This window comes from Manis pentadactyla, chromosome 6, assembly GCF_030020395.1.
Source record: "Manis pentadactyla isolate mManPen7 chromosome 6, mManPen7.hap1, whole genome shotgun sequence".
NCBI classification, from domain to species: Eukaryota; Metazoa; Chordata; class Mammalia; order Pholidota; family Manidae; genus Manis; species Manis pentadactyla.
In genome coordinates, this window is record NC_080024.1 from 6818024 (window position 1) to 6835811 (window position 17788).

At 36.5% G+C, this 17788-nt stretch overlaps 1 protein-coding gene across 6 annotated transcripts in view; it reads right to left on the minus strand.

Moving 5' to 3' along the window:
- GIGYF2 (GRB10 interacting GYF protein 2) overlaps positions 1–17788 on the minus strand; it is a 123589-nt gene that overhangs the window by 34139 nt on the left and 71662 nt on the right. For all 6 annotated transcript variants that reach the window (XR_005030167.2, XM_036911882.2, XM_036911873.2 and 3 more), the window contains exons 11-19: positions 17562–17724; positions 17282–17470; positions 14873–15069; positions 13741–13900; positions 7872–8038; positions 5287–5378; positions 4360–4467; positions 3222–3322; positions 1440–1540 (exon numbers count right to left, since the gene is read on the minus strand). Coding sequence is in view for 5 of the 6 variants with exons in the window: in XM_036911882.2 (XP_036767777.2) it covers positions 1440–1540; positions 3222–3322; positions 4360–4467; positions 5287–5378; positions 7872–8038; positions 13741–13900; positions 14873–15069; positions 17282–17470; positions 17562–17724 (1278 nt within the window). In the remaining variant the exon portion in view is untranslated. The remainder of the gene's footprint in view (positions 1–1439; positions 1541–3221; positions 3323–4359; positions 4468–5286; positions 5379–7871; positions 8039–13740; positions 13901–14872; positions 15070–17281; positions 17471–17561; positions 17725–17788) is intronic.

A 17788-nucleotide genomic window follows, 5' to 3' on the forward strand; every position in this document is an offset into this window, starting at 1 on the left:
AAATATAGAGTCCTTTAAAATTTGGAGACCAACCACTTAACAATGCATATCATTTATAGTTCCTAAAGACTAGTCAATACCAGCCCTATTGCCACAGATATAGAGTTCAAGCCTTCACTTTCTCATCCACTTCCTTAGAGACTCTTATCTGGTTCCCCAGCATCCAGTTCTGCCCTCATTCCCCAGCTTAACATCTAACCTCCACCCAAGAAATCACTCCAAGGCATACGTTTAATACCATCCTTCACCCTGAAAGTAAATCCTCTTTAATATGACTTGTGCAATAACCCTCATGACTGGCCCATTTCCCTTAGTCTCCTCACTCATCATTTGTCCCTCGAGTGCACCATGGTTTCAGGATAGACCAAATTACTTAGCTCTTCCCTGAGCAGTATGTTCCCATGTATTTCTGAGCCTTTATAGGTGTTGTTTCCTTCAACTGCAATTTAATTTTCACCTCTCTTCCTACTCTGTCAACCCAAAACCCTTCAACTAGGTTAGATCTTATTACCCTTTAGGTGAAAATCAGCACAGGTATTACTGCCAATTGAAAGTGTCACCCACTTCCTGATCCCCACCTCTCAACTGGGTAGCTGGCCCATGTGCTTTCTTGATCACCCTGTAACTTCTAAGTGTTACTTGTCTGTGCACCATCCCCACTGCCCCCAGCGACATGAACACAGTCTGCAAGCTCCTATCTTTCAACTATGTATTCCCAGCACAAAGCACTGAACATACTCAAGAATTGTTTGAATTATGGTCTTTCACTCATGGAAACAGACCCTGGCCACAAAGCCTTTCCACATTCTGGGCCCTCTAAGGAAACTGTCACTATCTCAGGATAAGAATGCATTAAGTATAAAATAGGAACAAGATGCTCTCAGAGGTATGAGAACCTGAAATCATTACAATGACACAAAATGTTGATAGACATTCTCTTCTGGCAAGTAGTAAAACCAAAATTCAAGATTCCTAGCTTCTCCAGATGAGAATGGGATACAGGTTCTAATGTTAATATTGAGCTTTGCAGCTATATGTCTGGGGACAATACAAAATGTAAACGATCATCACTATGAAGAGTCAATGTGGAACTCAAGCCATAGATCAGGGGTCTAAAAAGCAGTGTAGCATACATTTTCTAATAGTCTTAGTATTTGTAACAAGTGTTTACATACCATGAATAATAATGTAACTAAAATATACCTATGACCATGATCATTAATGTGTCCACCAACTAATTTTAATATAACTGATTGAAGTTATACTTGTTAATTTTAATTGAGGTTTTTTTTTTGGAGAAGAGGGAAAGTGCTTGTATCAGCTAAGTAAACTCCAGGAAAAAAAGCATAGCTAGCTTAAGAGAGATAGACAGCAATAAACAAATGCGCATGTCTTGCAGCTGGCAGGCATGCACCACTGACGAAGAGTGAGGTTCCAACCTTTGCAGCTTTGGCCTTCTCTATCTGCTGAAGCTGTTCAAGGGCAGGTCCTGGAGCTGTGGTGTCAAGGGGAAGATCCCATACACTACCACCTTCCCAAACTATAAGACAATGAAGGAAAAAATGTGAGGGATGTCGGAGCTTACACACATGGTCACTTATCTGTAAGTATAATGAAAATAGCTATTTCCCTGTCCCTGAGAGAGCTCTATCACGCGTATCTATTCTGCTTTTAAGTAGACTGAATTGCCGGTAGGCTCCTGTTTATATCAATATCCTTCAACACATCTGAAAGGAAAGAACGTACCAGGCATTTACTGGAGAACTAATTAATTCTCAAAAAACCCTTTAAGATACCAGTTCACATCCCCCATTTTTACAGATAAACAAGCTAAGGGTCAAAGACAGTTTTACGACACCCCCAAGGCCACCCAGCAAGCACATGGCCACACCAGGATTTAAATCCCAGTGTGTTAGATCTCAAAGCCCACGGTATTCCAGAAGCCATAAAACCTCTTACTGCACACCAAGTAGAGAGTAAAGAGAGGTATATAGCTGTGGAACTAGAGAGAATTAAGTGGCTACACAATACTGTGAATGTATTAAACACCACTTAATTATCCATTTAAAAATAGTTAATTTTTATGTTATGTGAATTTCACTTCAATAAAATAAAGAGAGAGAGAGGTACAGCTGGAACTGGGGAGGTCTATGGAAAGGCTGGGCAGGTCATCACAGACGACACTGGGTCCTGCTGACCTGAAAAGCAGCACAGGGTCTAATGTGAAAGTAAACAGATAAAGGCTTCAAGTCTTTTCCTACTGCCAGCAAGGTTTGTTGACACCACTTTTCAGCATTCTCTATATTCCAACTGTAGTCCATTTATGCACTATAAACGATCATCTGTATAAAACCAGTGGACTATTTGTAAAGGACTTTAATTGTGTCATGCCCAAAGAAAGACATTGTTTCAAGGTATTTGTAGTTTCCCAAAAACTGGACAATATTTCAGCATCCTAACCATAAATGGCTACCAAGAAAAAAAATACAGTACACATAGCATGGAAAGTTGGTGAGGAAGGATGATCAGTCCTTCTCCTACCAAAATACCCAGGGCCAATATCAGGGGGGAAAAAAAAACTATGGCCTGAATAGCATAACTGCTCTAAGAAAAATATATCAATGTCTATAGTTCCTGACAATTTTCAACACCAACTGTAACCTCTTGTAAGGACTATCATGGTTCAAAGTACCTGCTTTGCAGGTGTCAGACCTTAAGAAACAGAAGTGTTCCACCAACATTGAGACTTAAAAAATCCCAGCCCCAATTTTTAAAATTTGATACAGAAAGATCAGACAATGAGGTAAGATGCTTACTTCAGAGCAGACTTTTGTCATCCCAAAATTTCTGGGTATCTACAATGTGAAGCTATTCAACAGCCCTGACTCAAAAGATAGATTATCATTACTTATGTTCTTACTTATGCTATTTCACTCTGACAGAAGAAATCAAAAGCAATTTGAAGACTTCTACACCAGTTAGAGCAACATAAAAAAGAAAGGCTGACTCAAATTCAAAAACCTATCTACTAAATAATTTATAGCAAATCCATAACAGTGTATTTTCAACAATACTTTCAATCCCTTGCTGAGGCGGGACTTTTTGTTAACATGCAATACAAAAATGGGTCGAAAAACTAATACACTTTTTAGAAATTGAACTATAAAGATATTAGAGTCTAAATCCTTGGAGCTATGCTAAAAACCAATCTAAGTTTTTACCTGTAGGTTGTGAGGCTGTTGGCTGAAGCTCCCAGATAGAACCAGTATCTGACACCGACACAGACCTAGTTACTGAGGGAATGACGCTCTGATCAGATATCCTGTAAAAGGGAAATAAAAAAATTAACTTTTTCTTGTTACTTACAAAATTCATTAATGAGAAATTTCTGGATTATTTGTGGGTTTTTCAGGTAATTTGGCCAGAAAACTTCATTGTTTTAACTAAAATATAATACTACCCAAACATTTAGGAGAGGAACAAAGATAGCAGCATAATAATCATACTTCTGGACTCCTCAAGGTATTAGAAATATCTGAAAAATGGATATACCTACTATCTAAAAAAAATCCAGAATCATTCAGTAAGTCACAGAGGCAGCATGCTATAATGAAAAATCCCATAGACTCTAAGACAAAAGGTCTGCATTTTAGTTCTGAAGTTATTGGTGAACATGTCACCAAGTCCTTTACAAATTTATCCTCTCGGAGTCCCAGTTTGTCCATCTGCAAGATGGAGACCTTACCACATAATCTGCTTACTTCACAGAATGGGTTATGGCTCAGAAGAGAAAGATAAATGGGTTTTAGTTAAATTTTAGTAAAGTTTTTAAGAGCAGTGACTAACACCTCTGCAAGAGAGAGCAAATATTATCCTAAATGATGATTTGAAATGGCATTAAGACTTCTAGCATAATTTCCTTTTCCTTAGACCTACTTTAATAGCTTTTGGGTTCTGTAAACTTGTAACCCTGTGTGGCATTATTAATATCTCTCTTGAAATATCATGGGTAAAAATGAGGTTCAGACTTATACTACAATTTTTTTGCTGTTGGTTTCAGACAACTACACTGCTTCTCAAGTGTTCTTAATTCTTTGGATATTACTCTAAATGTATCCGCTATGAGTAAAAAGACTGTGCTTTATTTCCAGCTTCATTATCATTTTTAGTAACTATATTCTATTTTTTACACACGACACACAGATATGAGTTGTGTATCGGTATTTTGATATATGAGTTCACACATTATACCAAAATTTCCTTTCTTCTCTTACTTTCACACACACACACACACACACACACACACACACACACACACACACACACAATGTGGTGCAACATGCAATGGCTTCCACCAACCTCATCTTCAGAGCCTGGAACTGCTGAAGAAGAACTGCCAACTGCTGCTGCTGCTGGGAAGACAGGGCTGCTTTCTGTTGTTGAGCCAAAACCTGTGCATACTGTTGTCTTCAAAAAGTAAAATAACATGTGACCTGTCTATCCACATTTACTTCACTTAACTGAGACACTGAAAGACAAAGCTCAGTCTACCCCTCCCCCAACAAAAAAACACCATTAGAAATAGCTACCAAATACATTTTTTATAATTCTTTATGACAATTATGATCACACAGAAAATTATATACTTCATTCTAGGAAGGACTGAACTTAAAGACGGTATGCTTCTGAGTGAAAGAGGACAGCAGGAAAAAAAAAAAAAAGAACTCAAAAAACCAGCAAACTCCCTGAAGTTAATAATAACCTCGCATCAGAAAATGAGAAAATTGAAACAGATTCAAACTAACACCTATTTCCACATGAAGCACTCTTTGCAAAAATGAAATCACATATAAAAATTCTCAAAACTTATGTTTTAGCTGAGAAAATTTAGGTAAGATTTTTTTCACTAGATCAGAGGTAGACAAATTGCTTCTGTAAAGGGCCAGACAATAAATATTTTTGGCTTTGCAGGCCATATGCAACTACTCAATTCTGCCATTGTAGTGCAAAAGCAGTCATAGACAATACACAAATGGGTGTGGCTCTGTTTCAATAAAACTATGCTCATAAAAACAGGTACGAGGTGGGTTTGCCAATCTCTGCACCAGCTGAAAGCAAATCTTGTTTCTTCTACCAAAGGGACACACAACCTAGTAATAATGTCATCATTCCACAGAACTACTAACAATACAATCTTTCACTTCTTTCCTACCCTCTCATCTGTATTTTTCTCTATAAAGGCATTTTGGTGCTGCACTGCACCCTACCACAGCACTGCTCTCTTACTGTATTAAGAACTGCTGGTACTGGAGGTGCTGCATCTGGTATAAGGCTGTGAGCTCCTGCTGCCTGGTCAGTCGTTCTTGGTCCAGCTCTCCCTGCGAGTAAATGGGTGAGGGAAGGAATACCACTGAATAAACTGTAAAGAGCTTAAAAGCTACTTAGTACATACATCTGAAAGCAAAACAAACTTCACATCCCACTGTACCTTTACACCCAAAGGCATAACTATAAAAACACAGGCATCTTTAAAAATTAAGCAGTGTCACCTAGTGGAAGAAGGTGGTGTTCGCATTATAGGAAATTCCCTAAGGTGGGAAATTTCGGGTCCTCTTTTCGGCTGCTGTTCACCCGCCAAGCTGAATGTTGTACTGTAGTCCAGAGTTATTACTATAACCAAAAAAATGTGTAATTCTCCCAATTTTAAAAGAGATTTATAAATTTGGAGATCACGTAGAAAGTAGAGAAATGTGACAAAGCAGGGAGGAATAACATTACCTAAATAAAGGTTAAAGTAAATGTTATGGGAAGAACTTTATTATGGCGCATAATGAGTACAGGGAGCCTATGTGCTTATCTTCTTAAAGATGCTGAGAAATTTTAAATTTAACAGAACATGAAAGAACTTTGAAAAATATACCTTACTACCAAAAAAAGTAGGAGTTTCTATTGCTATTAATGCATCATGAATTAGAAAAAAAATCAGCTATACTAAAACTTTTTTAGCTTGTATTTCAAATACCATCATTGAAATTTAAACTTAGAAAAGTTAAAATTGGACAAAAAAGTGAAATGTGAAGTGTAAGATAATAGAAATAAAAGCATAAGGGTGACATACACTAAACTTAGGTAAATCATTAGTGAACAGTTTATATCTTTATTGTACACTGATTAGTTTGGAATAAAACATTTGATAATTTCTTGGGGTGTGGATCATATGAAATTCAGGGACATTCTTCTTTCCAATTAAATATTGGAGGACAGAAGCTGTGCTAGGTTAATCTAAAATTTTCACATGAAAAGCTACATTCAAGGCATATTCACCATCAAGGTGAGTCTCTTATCAATGCTATTCTGGACAAAGGGACTAAAAGCTGACAGGAAGCAAAGATTCCCATGGTTTTTCCCCTCCAGTGGGTCTAACTAAAGCTCAGACCCTGTAACTGCAGTCAGGAAATAGACGAGGGCAAGCATGCCAAGCTCCAAGTGATCAACTTTCAGCTCAGCTATGAAACAAGCAAGATAAAAACATCCCAATTTTCAGAGAAGGGAAATCAAGCTCAAACTTAGTATGTAAATTAATATATATAATATGTAATAATACACAGTACAATATTTCTTTGGATTTACAACAGAAATGTCAGATACGATTCCCTTTACTTAGGAATCTTTACTGCTGTCCAAATTATAGGAGGTCTCAACCTATCAGTGGACTGTAAAAACAATTACTGGGTCAACATTTATGAATTTAAGAAAAAGAGAAAAATAGAACAGTAATGTGTCCATGGCACAAAGTGACCTATGAAACTTGTTTCACATATAGATGCATGGTTATGAATGTACAGAGTAGTGATGTAAAACTCTTTTTTTTTCTACTATGGCCATGGCCAAAAAAGTTTGACAGCCACTATTCTCACCTATGGACTCCTCTGCATACAGAGGTTGTGTCGTACTCATCTCCATCTCATAAGAACCTACCATAAGGCCTGGCACAGGTCCTCAATATATAGTTGATGATACATCAATGGTAGATGTTACTGCAGAAATCCAGTGATCACACTAATGATTTCTGGCTATGGCCAGCCACCAGACAGTCCAAAACTGGACAAGGAAACATGAGGTACAGATCCAAAGCTCTCCAAAAAGAACTCTAAGAGGAGAGGCCCAAGAACAACTGCAAAGGAATAAGATTTCCCCTTCAAAGGTACTCCAGTGCCAGTGTAATAGAAGGTTTACATTATGGTCCAATTTTCAGTTAAAGTATCAGTAACGAATATTTTAAAAACTAAAAAATGTTGAAATATTCTCAAGCACTAGAATTTTGTATTAGTAACATTTGCTTTAAGGTAAAACCTCAAATTCAGGAAGTTTCTGAGTCAGAAAGCAAGAGGCAAATAGAGGGGAGGGGTGGAGAGGAGAATGTGCATTCTACCTAGAGGCAAGAAGGAACTCTAATAAGTCAACTGGGGTGAAGCACAGCGCATAAAGGTAAAAGTCTGAAATGAGTTCAGAAAGGTTAGGAGCCAGAACATGCAGGACTTGGTAGGTAGGGCAGGAAAAGATGTTCTTCATTCTATACCTGCTAGAAAGCTACTGAAGGATTTTGTTTCTTTAGAGTGTGTGAGTATGTGAAAAAGAGAGAGAGAGTGTGGTGGGTGTGTAAGAGAGGACAATGGCACAGGTATTTGAGTTTCGAAAAGATCACTACAGCTAGTATGCAACCTGTGATTCAGACTTCTTATTGCATTTCAATTAGTTTCAAAGAACCACAGTTTCTGCCTTATTAGATGTAGTATCTGGGTTGTATTTACAAAAAGAAGCAAATGCTTCTGTGTCTAACATGTGTTCTAGGTGAGCTATAAGGTACTTACCATATGAGGAGGGGGAGCTGGACCGGGAGAGAAGGGAACCCTTCCCCACATTTTCATGATATCCCCAAGAGGTTGGAAGCTTTCATCACATGCTCTCTTCACCAATAAAGACATAGTAAAATAGCCCGCCTGAAACCATTCTGCCATCTCCTGATTATTGAAGGGACCTATAATAGCACCAATTAAACAAAAAGGCAGTAAGTAACCTTTCAGGCTAAAGAAGGAAAAAATATTTCCTGGATCCTCATCCAGAGGTAACAACTTGCTTCAGGTGGCATCTGTCAAATATTTTGTATGATATCTTAATTCATCTCCAAAGTAGCAAACAGGCTTCTCACTAATAAAATACAACAAAAAGTGATTTTGAAATAAGCCTTGTATCTACACATCCTAAATTCTCAACAGTGCTTTAATTATTTCAAAGAGCATATTGTCTTCATCTCAATCATTACAATATATTTGTCAGAAAAGTATACAACTGAAAAGAGTATTTGTTAGACTTTGTATCGCTTAAGCACAGAGTATTAAACATGCAGGGCTGAATACCCTAGTCTCTAGTTATCATTCTGCCAGAGATCATTGAAGGTTAGGCAAAATATAAGCAATAATCAATTAAGACAAATTATAATTTATTTATCAAGTAAGACTAAACCTGGTTTTGGTGGGTGAAAAAAAAACTAACATTTTCTGTACGCTTTACAGTGAGAAATAATCAAATATTTTATACATAAAATTGACAAAATTACTCTAAACAATAAGTATTATTTGATTAATTGAACAAACATTTACTAAATACCAATTACATGGATCCAGGCAGTGGGGATACAACAAAACAAAACAAGCCATAGAACTTCTACTTTTGGGAAGATGAGGATGTACTTTCCCTGCACCTCCTACTAAATACAACTGAAACCCTGGATGTCATAGATACAACAAACAAAAGGAGACTCTGAAAGGTGGAGAAAAGACAGCAGCTTTCAGATGGGGTCTGAGAAAACACACGGTGGTGAATCCCCTAAGTTTTCATTTTATCTTACATATCCAAGATTTAGAGGTGAAGAAGCCAGCAACAGGAGACATGACCCAATACCTACAACTGAAAACATGACCCAATAAATATGCTGTCTACAAGAAAGTCATTTCAAATATAACAACACTGAAAGGTTGAAATAAAAGCATAGAAAAAGATATATCTTGCAAACATTCAAAGCTGGAGTGGTTGTATTCGCATCTGATAAAATAGACTTCAGAGCAAAGAAAATTAAGAGGGACAGAGTGGGACATTATGTAATAATAAAGCACCAATCCATCAAGAAGATTTCAAGATGCAATCATAAAAGTGTATGCACCAAATAACAAAGCTACAAAATATGTGAAACAAAATCTGATAGAAGTGGAAAGAGAAACAAGACAAATCCACTATTATAGTTAAAGGTTTCAACAGCCCCCCCACCTTTGTAATTGAAAGAACTAAGAATCAGCAAGAATATAGAGCTCAACACCATCATCAACCAACAATTAACATTTATAGAACACTCCAAAGACAGCAAAATACACATTCTTTTCAAGTACCTACAGAACATATAAGCAGAATAGACTATATTCTAAGCCATAAATAAATCTCAAATTTTTTAAAATTGAAATCGTACATAGTTCTTTGACCATAACAGAAGCACACCAGAAATCATTAACATAAAGGTAACAAAAAATCTCCAAACACCTGGAAATTAAACAACACACTTCTAAATAATCCATGGGTAAAATTAGAACATTCAGTGAAATAAAAAAAATTAAATTCAATGAACTGAATGAAAATGAAAATCCATATATTTGTGGCATGCAGCTAAAGAAGTGCTGAAAGAAATTTACAGTATTAAATGTCTACATTAAAGAAGAGGGAAAAAAGTCTCCATAGCTTAAGCTCTGACCTCAAGAACCTAAAAAAGCAAAGAAGCAGAAAATAAATAATAAAGAGTAGAAATCAATGAAACTGAAAAACAAAACTAGCGAAAAGTCAATGAAACAAAGCTGATTCTTTGAAAACATCAGTAAAAGTAACAAGTCTCTAACAAGACTGACAAAAGAGAAATAAATTACCAGTATCAGGAATTAATCACGGGTATCACTACAGAGCCTGCAGGCATAAAAAAGATAAGGGAATACTACACACAACTCTACATAAATAAATTTGACATCTTAGATGAAACAGACCAACTCATCAAAAAACAAACTGCCACAATTCACCCATATTAATTACATGATTTAAATAGCCTTGTAACTATTAAGGACATTGAATTTGTAATTTTCAAATTACCAAAAAAGAAGTCCCTGTGGATTCACTGGAGAATTCTACCAAACACTTAAAAATTTAACCAGTTCCTAACAATCTTTTCCAGAAAACAGAAGGGGATGGAATAATTCCCGGTTCATTTTATGAAGGTAATATTACCATTACAGCAAAACCAGACAGTGAGAGTGCCAAAAAAAACGTACAAAACAACATTCCTTCATGAACACAGAAAAATCCTTTATAAAATATTACCAAACAGTATTCAGCAATATATATGTAAAGAAATTAATACAAGATCAAGTGGAACTGGCATCAAGGACACAAAACTGGTTCAATAATCAAAAACCAATCAATGTCACCCACCATCTTAACTGGCTAAAATAGAAAAATCATGTGATCCTATCAATAGAAGCAGAAAAAGTGACAAAGTTCAATACCCAATCATGATAAAAACTCACAAAAAATAGGGTTTTTCAACTTGGTATAGAGCATCTACAAAACCCAGCAGCTAACATTACACTTAATCAATAAAGATTAAGTGTGTTCCCCATAAGATAGGACCATAGAAGAAACAAGGCAAATATGTCTGCTCTTACTCCTCTTATTCAACATCACGTTGGAACATACAATAAGACAACAAGGCAAAGGTTTGAAATGACAAAATAAAACTACCCCTATTTGCAGATGACAATATTGCCTAAGTAAAACTTCTATGGAATCTAACAAAAAACAAAAGTAACTCCTAAAACTAATAAATGAGTTCAGCAAGGTTATAAAGATAAACTTCCAAAATTCAATTCTATATAGGAGCAAAGAACACATAGCCACTGAAATAAAATTTACAACTGCTCAAAAAAAAAAAAAATCAAATGCACAGGCATAAATCTAATAAAAAATGTACAGAATCTATGCTGAAAACTACATGGCACTGACAGAAGAAATCAAAGATCTAAATAAATTGAAAGACATACCATGTTCATGGATTGGAAGACTCATTGTGGTAAAGACGTCAATTCTCTTCAAAATGATACAGAAATTTAACATAATCCCTATTGGGATCTCAGCCAAGATTGTTGGTGAATATAGACAATTAATTCTAAAATATATATGGAAAGGCAAAGGAACAAGAAAAGCTAAAAACTATTTTGATAAGGAAAAATAAACTGAGGTCAGTCTACCCAATTTCAAAACTTACTATATAGCTATATTAATTAACAACACTCTGTGGTCCTGGTGGAGGAAGAGACATACAGCTCAATGAAACAGAATAGAGAACCCAGACATAGACCAATGCCAAGTATGCTCAACTAAGTTTTCACAAAGGTTCAAAGGCAATTCAAGGGAGGAAAGTCAGCCTTTTCAACAAAATGTCACAGGGCAACTGGACATCCATAGGCAAAAAAATAAACCTTGACCTAAGTTCCATGCCTTATACAAAAATTAACTCAAAAAGACTTAAATGTTAAACACAAAAACCTGAATTATTTTTGGGAAATCAACATAGGAAAAAGTCAGTGGATCTCAAGCTAGGCAGAAAGTTCTTAAACCTAATACAAAAACAATCCAAAAAAGAAAAAAATTGATTAGTTGTATTTCATCAAAATTCAAAAACAAAAAAAATGAACAATCCAATTAGAACATGGGCAAAAAATATGGAGACACTTTATTGATTTAAACAGATTGCCAACAAGCACATGAAAAGATGTTCAACATCTTAATACAGGTGAAGGGATAAATTATTTTATAATTTCCATGTAAGACAGAGGGATGAAAGTACAGCATAGGGAATATTGTCAATAATATTACAATAATTCTGTATAGTGACAGATGGTTAACTATACTTATTGTGGTATTTTACAAAGTATATAAATGTTGAACTACTATGCTATACACCTGAAATTAATGTAATGTTAACTATGCTCCCATTAATAAGAAAAAAAGAAAAACCAAGATGTCTACACCTTTAAGATGTTGACATCTTTAATCATTAGGGAAGTGCAAATTAAAACTACAATGAGATATTACCACATACCTGTCAGAATGGCTAAAATGAAAATTAGCAACTACTGAGGATGTAGAGAAAGCAGTTCATCATAGATCGCTGGTGTGAAGACAAAATGGTACAGCCCCTCTGGAAAAGCTTGGCAGTTTCTTTAAAAAACTGAACATGTAATCACCATACAACCCAGCGATTGCACTCCTAGACATTTATCTCAGAAAAGATTTATGTTTAGACAAAAACTAATCCATCAATGTTTAACAGCTTTATAATAATAGCCTAAAACTGGAAACACAGGTGTCAGGTTAAACAAATTACGATACATCCCTATCAAGGATGTACCACTCAGTACATAAAAAAGAAATGAACCACTGATATATGCAACGACTTAGATGAATCTCCAGAGAATTATGCTAAGGTGAAAAAACTAACCCCAGAAAGTTCCATACTATATCATTCCATTTATCTAGCATTCTTGAAATGACAAAATACAGAAATGGAAAGATTAGTGGTTGCCAGGGGTTAACGAGGGGGAGTCGGTGGGAGGGAAATGCACGTGGCTATATACAAGGGAATCATGAGGGATTCCCGTTGAGATAGGAATGTTCTGAATATATCAAGGTCAATATCTTGGTTGTGGTACTGTAGTTTTGCAAGAGGTTACCATTGGGAGAAACTGAGTAAGGGTTCATGCAATCTCTTATTTCTTACAACTGCATGTGAAGCTACAATTATCTCAAAGGAAATGGAATTAACATACACAGCTGCATGTGTTTTAACTAAAGCATACAGACGTGCTCTCACGTACCTTATATTCCAGGAGTATAAACAAATCATGAACAAATACATACAGTGCCAGGTAGCAAAAGATGCTATGAAGAAGAATAAAGCAGATATGGGGACTGAGAGTGGAGAGAGTGATTACACTGGAAAGAGGTCATAGGGTGAACTGGATAAAACACTATCATGAAACTGACACCAATCCAGTCAACAACCAACTTCAGCTTATAAGTAAAGACATCAAAAGCAGAAATGAAGAATCAACAAATGTCCTTTACAGCATTCTCTCCCCATTCTAATCTAATCTATGTGCCAAAAATATCTTTTAAGGCATTAGCTTATATTATGGTACTATCTTTTCTCAAACATTTTTAGTAGTAGTTCTTTACCACTTATGACATCAACTCCACTTTAGTGAAACATTCATGCAAGGTCTTTCAAGATTACTGCCACCATATATTAGAGGTAGGGAGACTTAAGTACAGAGAAGGTAAGTAATTCACCTCACCTACCTAGTTAACCAGCAGGGATGCCAGAACTGAGGGGGCTCTTATGCATTTTGTTTACATCCCTATCATATTAATCACATTCTGTTTTGTATTCAAATTATTTTTTCATCGGACTGCCCCTCCCCACTGAAAATGTGTAGTATGGGGGAGCCTGTAAAAATGCTTCTATATATCTGAAGAAAGCCTGAAGCAGTGACTTTTTCTACTATATGCATTAAATAATCACCATCTTAGAGAATTTGGAGGTAAGGGCAGACCCTTCTGTACTTAAAATAGAATGTAACAACCTACCTTGAATTTCTCCCTGAGGATCTTTGTAATACCACTTCTGCATTGCTTCATGCATCAGTGGAATTGAGATTCCCTTAGCTCTGTGCTCTTGCAGTTTTGATGCCAGTCTCTCATCATCTAATGCACTGTCTTGGAGATAAGCCACCATCTTCTCAGCTTGCTAACAGAAAAACAAAAAATGGATTGTGGGAACAAATGATCCTAAATTAGTATGTGTACACATAATAAAAATGCTTGCATTTTTTCAGACTAATCTGTGAAAGGCATTATGCAAGGAACACAGCAGGCAACAATTTAGTTCTTCCAAGAATACATGAAATAGACACTATCCCCATTTTACAGAGGGAAAAACTAAGGCCCTGATAGGTCAAGTCTTGCTCAAGGTCTCAAAATATTAAGCAAACCAAACTGAGATTAAAATGCAAACTGATATGGATCAAAATCCAGGCTTCTAATCAATACACTATGGAGATCATTTTTTTGAACTAATAAGCCATTGGTCAATCCTAAATTGTATAAACTCAATCTAGGTGTTAATAGAACAAAAGTCTCAATTAATACAATTACAAATAAAATCTTTCACAAATTTTACTAAGACACTGCGCCCTTTCTTCCTTCCTTTGTCACTTCCTGCCACCAACCACCCCACCCTGAAGGAAAAAGAAATTCTTCTGTGGAAAGGTAATTATCACTTGCTTCACATATAACAATGGTATATAAAGTCTTGGGGAAATCTAGAGACATAAGATATTAATATCCTGACAGTTTAGCTATTTTCCCTGTTACACTTTAGGCAAGAAATACAGAAGACACCATGTCCATCTACAGCTGCTTGTATTTGCCATTTCTGGCATTCCATTAATTTCTAAAAAGAAAAAAGAAAAGCAAATAGCTAAGGGCAACCTCAGAAGAGTAAAAAATATCCTGACATAATGACTACTACATAGCAGAAACTTAAAAGCATGAAATGATTTCAAAGACAATTTCTCATACAAATAAATACTAAACATGCAAACAACCTTTACAGCACATAGAATCTTGTGTACAAAGATTCCATTTTTTAATTGTCATTTAATGCTTTCCAATATTTATGATAGTTTGAGAGGAAAATAAAAAATTACACGATTTTTACCTGCTCTAAATGTTTGAGACCCTCTTCATCATCTGGCTCTGTGGAAACACTGCCCATACCAGGAGCACCTACAACCGGCATTTCAACTGGCCGGAGGGCAGAGCTAGGACTGGGAACAGGAGGTGGGAGTATGAGAAGAGAAGAGGCTGTATCTGAAGGCATCTGTGACAGGGGCTGCTGGACATCAGGAACCATTTCTAGAGGAAAAAAATGTAGACAGATGAAAATCCTTTAAAATATAGACACTCTTAGGAAGGATAACTGTATTATCAAGTTGAGCAGGTTGCTAACAGGCTCAACAGAAATGTGAACTGTGTCATAAACACTGCAACTACTTCTTATGGCAAATACAGATGTTCTCCCTAGAATGACAGAAGTACCTCTACAGAATGACAAAATGTAAGGATTACAAAGTATCTAGAATGTCCTTCTACATGGCCTACCTGTGTCACTACAGCATCTACCCAATGGTTACAGGTCTCCCTCTTGAAAACAAACAGATCAGTCTAACCCCTTCCTTATATATCTCCAAATAGTAGACAGTTGACAACGCACTGCAAATGTGTCATATCTCATCATTAAAACCTTTATTAAAAACCTGCAATTATTTTGAAAGAGTACCTATTTCAAGCCATAATGAATATAATCAATACATTACATTTTGTAGGATAATGAAAAGCACTTGGAGTCTACCTTACAGTGCAGGAAGTTCTTCTCAATAAGAATAAAGGCTGCAAAAGAGGTTCTGTCTTGGTTCTTATTTCTAACCTCTCAGTATGCAGGCTCTTAAGAAGGAAAAGGGGATGGAAGTAATTAGATACAGTTGCAGTTTCCCTTTGAAACCTTGTTTGTTCAAGTACAGATAGCTTCTCTAAATTCCTGTTCCTCTCACTCTTCCCTTTGCCAAATTTCTTAAAAAGACAGTCTATATAAGCACTCTCCACACTTGCTACACTGGGACTTCCACTCCCATCCCTCCAGTAAAGCTTCTCTTCTAAAGATAAGCACTGACTCAAAGTCCCCAAATCCACTGGTTTTTCCTAGTTCTCTTCATCCAACCTTTTAGTAGCACCTGACATCCTACCTAATTCTAGTTTTCCTGCACTCTACCCTACTTTTGCCTCTTAAGATTTTTCTCTGGCTCCTCTTTACCTAACCTCTAGAAATAGGAATTTTGCCCTAGATTACTGATATAGTCTATAAAGGAGATAAAGCACGTGTATAAGTCTGGAATTTCAATCTTTCAAGCACAACTATGAAGCTTTCTCAAAAATACACACATCTGGATTCCATCCTACAATCTCCTAGAATAAGGCCCTGGCACATGTTCAAGAGAATGAACCACAAGTAATTTGGAGGCACATCAAAACTGAAAAATGACTACTACAAATGAAACAGGTCTCAAAATATACACAGTGCCTGATATACACAGTAAAGATTCAAATATTTGCTGAATTCATTCATTCAGTTTTATTCCAGACAAAAATCCTCAGTTAAAGCCCCCAAATACTGTCTATTGGGCAGAAAAGATAATAAACAGATCTTTATAATATTGTCTATGTTAGTTAGCAATAGGGCTGGCTGCTTAAGAAACGAGAGAAGACCCCTGACTTAAGTTTGGGAGGTTGGGGTGGGAATTTCAGGCACAGAGAACAGCATGTGCTGTGGCACAAAGCCAAGAGAACTAGGCACATTTTAGGACCTAATAGGCTGTGAGGCTAGAGCATGAAGGAGCTAGAGATGGTCCTCAAAATGGAAGGAGGCAGGCAGATGCTACATTACACAAGGTCTCATAGGCCATGTTAAAGGGTATGAATTTTTTTTGGTGAAAGAATCAATTAACCTTTTAACATTAGGCATTACAATGCCATTTTTAATATATGTAAGAAGAAACATGGAAATAAATATTAATATTGCCTACTAAAGCAACTTAAAACCAATACAGTAACACTGGAGAAGGAGGTATACTTTAAGTTTATTCTCTAGCAAAGGGGATGGAACTCCCACAGATTCATCCATGCTCTTTTTTGGCCACTTTTGCAAAAATGGCATTTTTGTTGTATCATCTGGCTATACATACAGCCATTACATGAAAGGTACCTGCCTGATACAGGAATCAAAATACTGCAGAGGATCCCAAATCCAGTTTGCTCAACTGACACCAGGGTGGCTATGTCATAACACCTTGGGAAGTGAGATGCCTGAGCTCCACTCTTGATTCTTCTAACTCTGTGTCAATGAATTCTGGGACAGACACATTGTGGGAAGCAATGTTTGACTGGTAAAATAATCTATTCCAATAATTCACCACAAGCAGTTCTAGGAGGCATAAACAGAAGCCTATCTTATCAGTGAACACTGGTCCCAGAAGAATCCTAATTTAGTTTGTCTACTCTCATAAATACCTACCATCCCTTCTGCTGGGCACTTTGGTTGGTAGACTATTTTCTATCCGACTCTCTTCTTCAGTTTTTTCCATTTGCTCAGTTTTGGGTTCCTCTTTCCTCTCAAACTGCGGTGCTTCCTGAGGCTGACGATCTGGAGGAGTACCTGGTCTAGCAGATGAGGAGGAGCTTTGGGATGTTTCCTCACTAGGTTCTGTAACATCACATAATCATAAATTAACAACTTAAAAAACTTTTGGTTTGATGGAAGAAGAAAGGTAAAAGATTTCAAAAATGAGCCTTACCAACTCCTACTCTATCTGTCTTCTCTCCCTCTTTCTTATTTGTCTTCTCGGGTTCTTTGGCTTCTGCGTTATGGTTACTGTCAGAGTCAGAGCACTCCTCTCCTTCCTCTACAGGCTGGAAGTCCATCTCCTGTTCCTCTGGAATAGGCTCTTTCTGTACTTTCTGTTGCAAGAAAATAAAGCCAATGGTCAACAATATATTGGTTTCTGTAAGAGGTCAGTGTCTG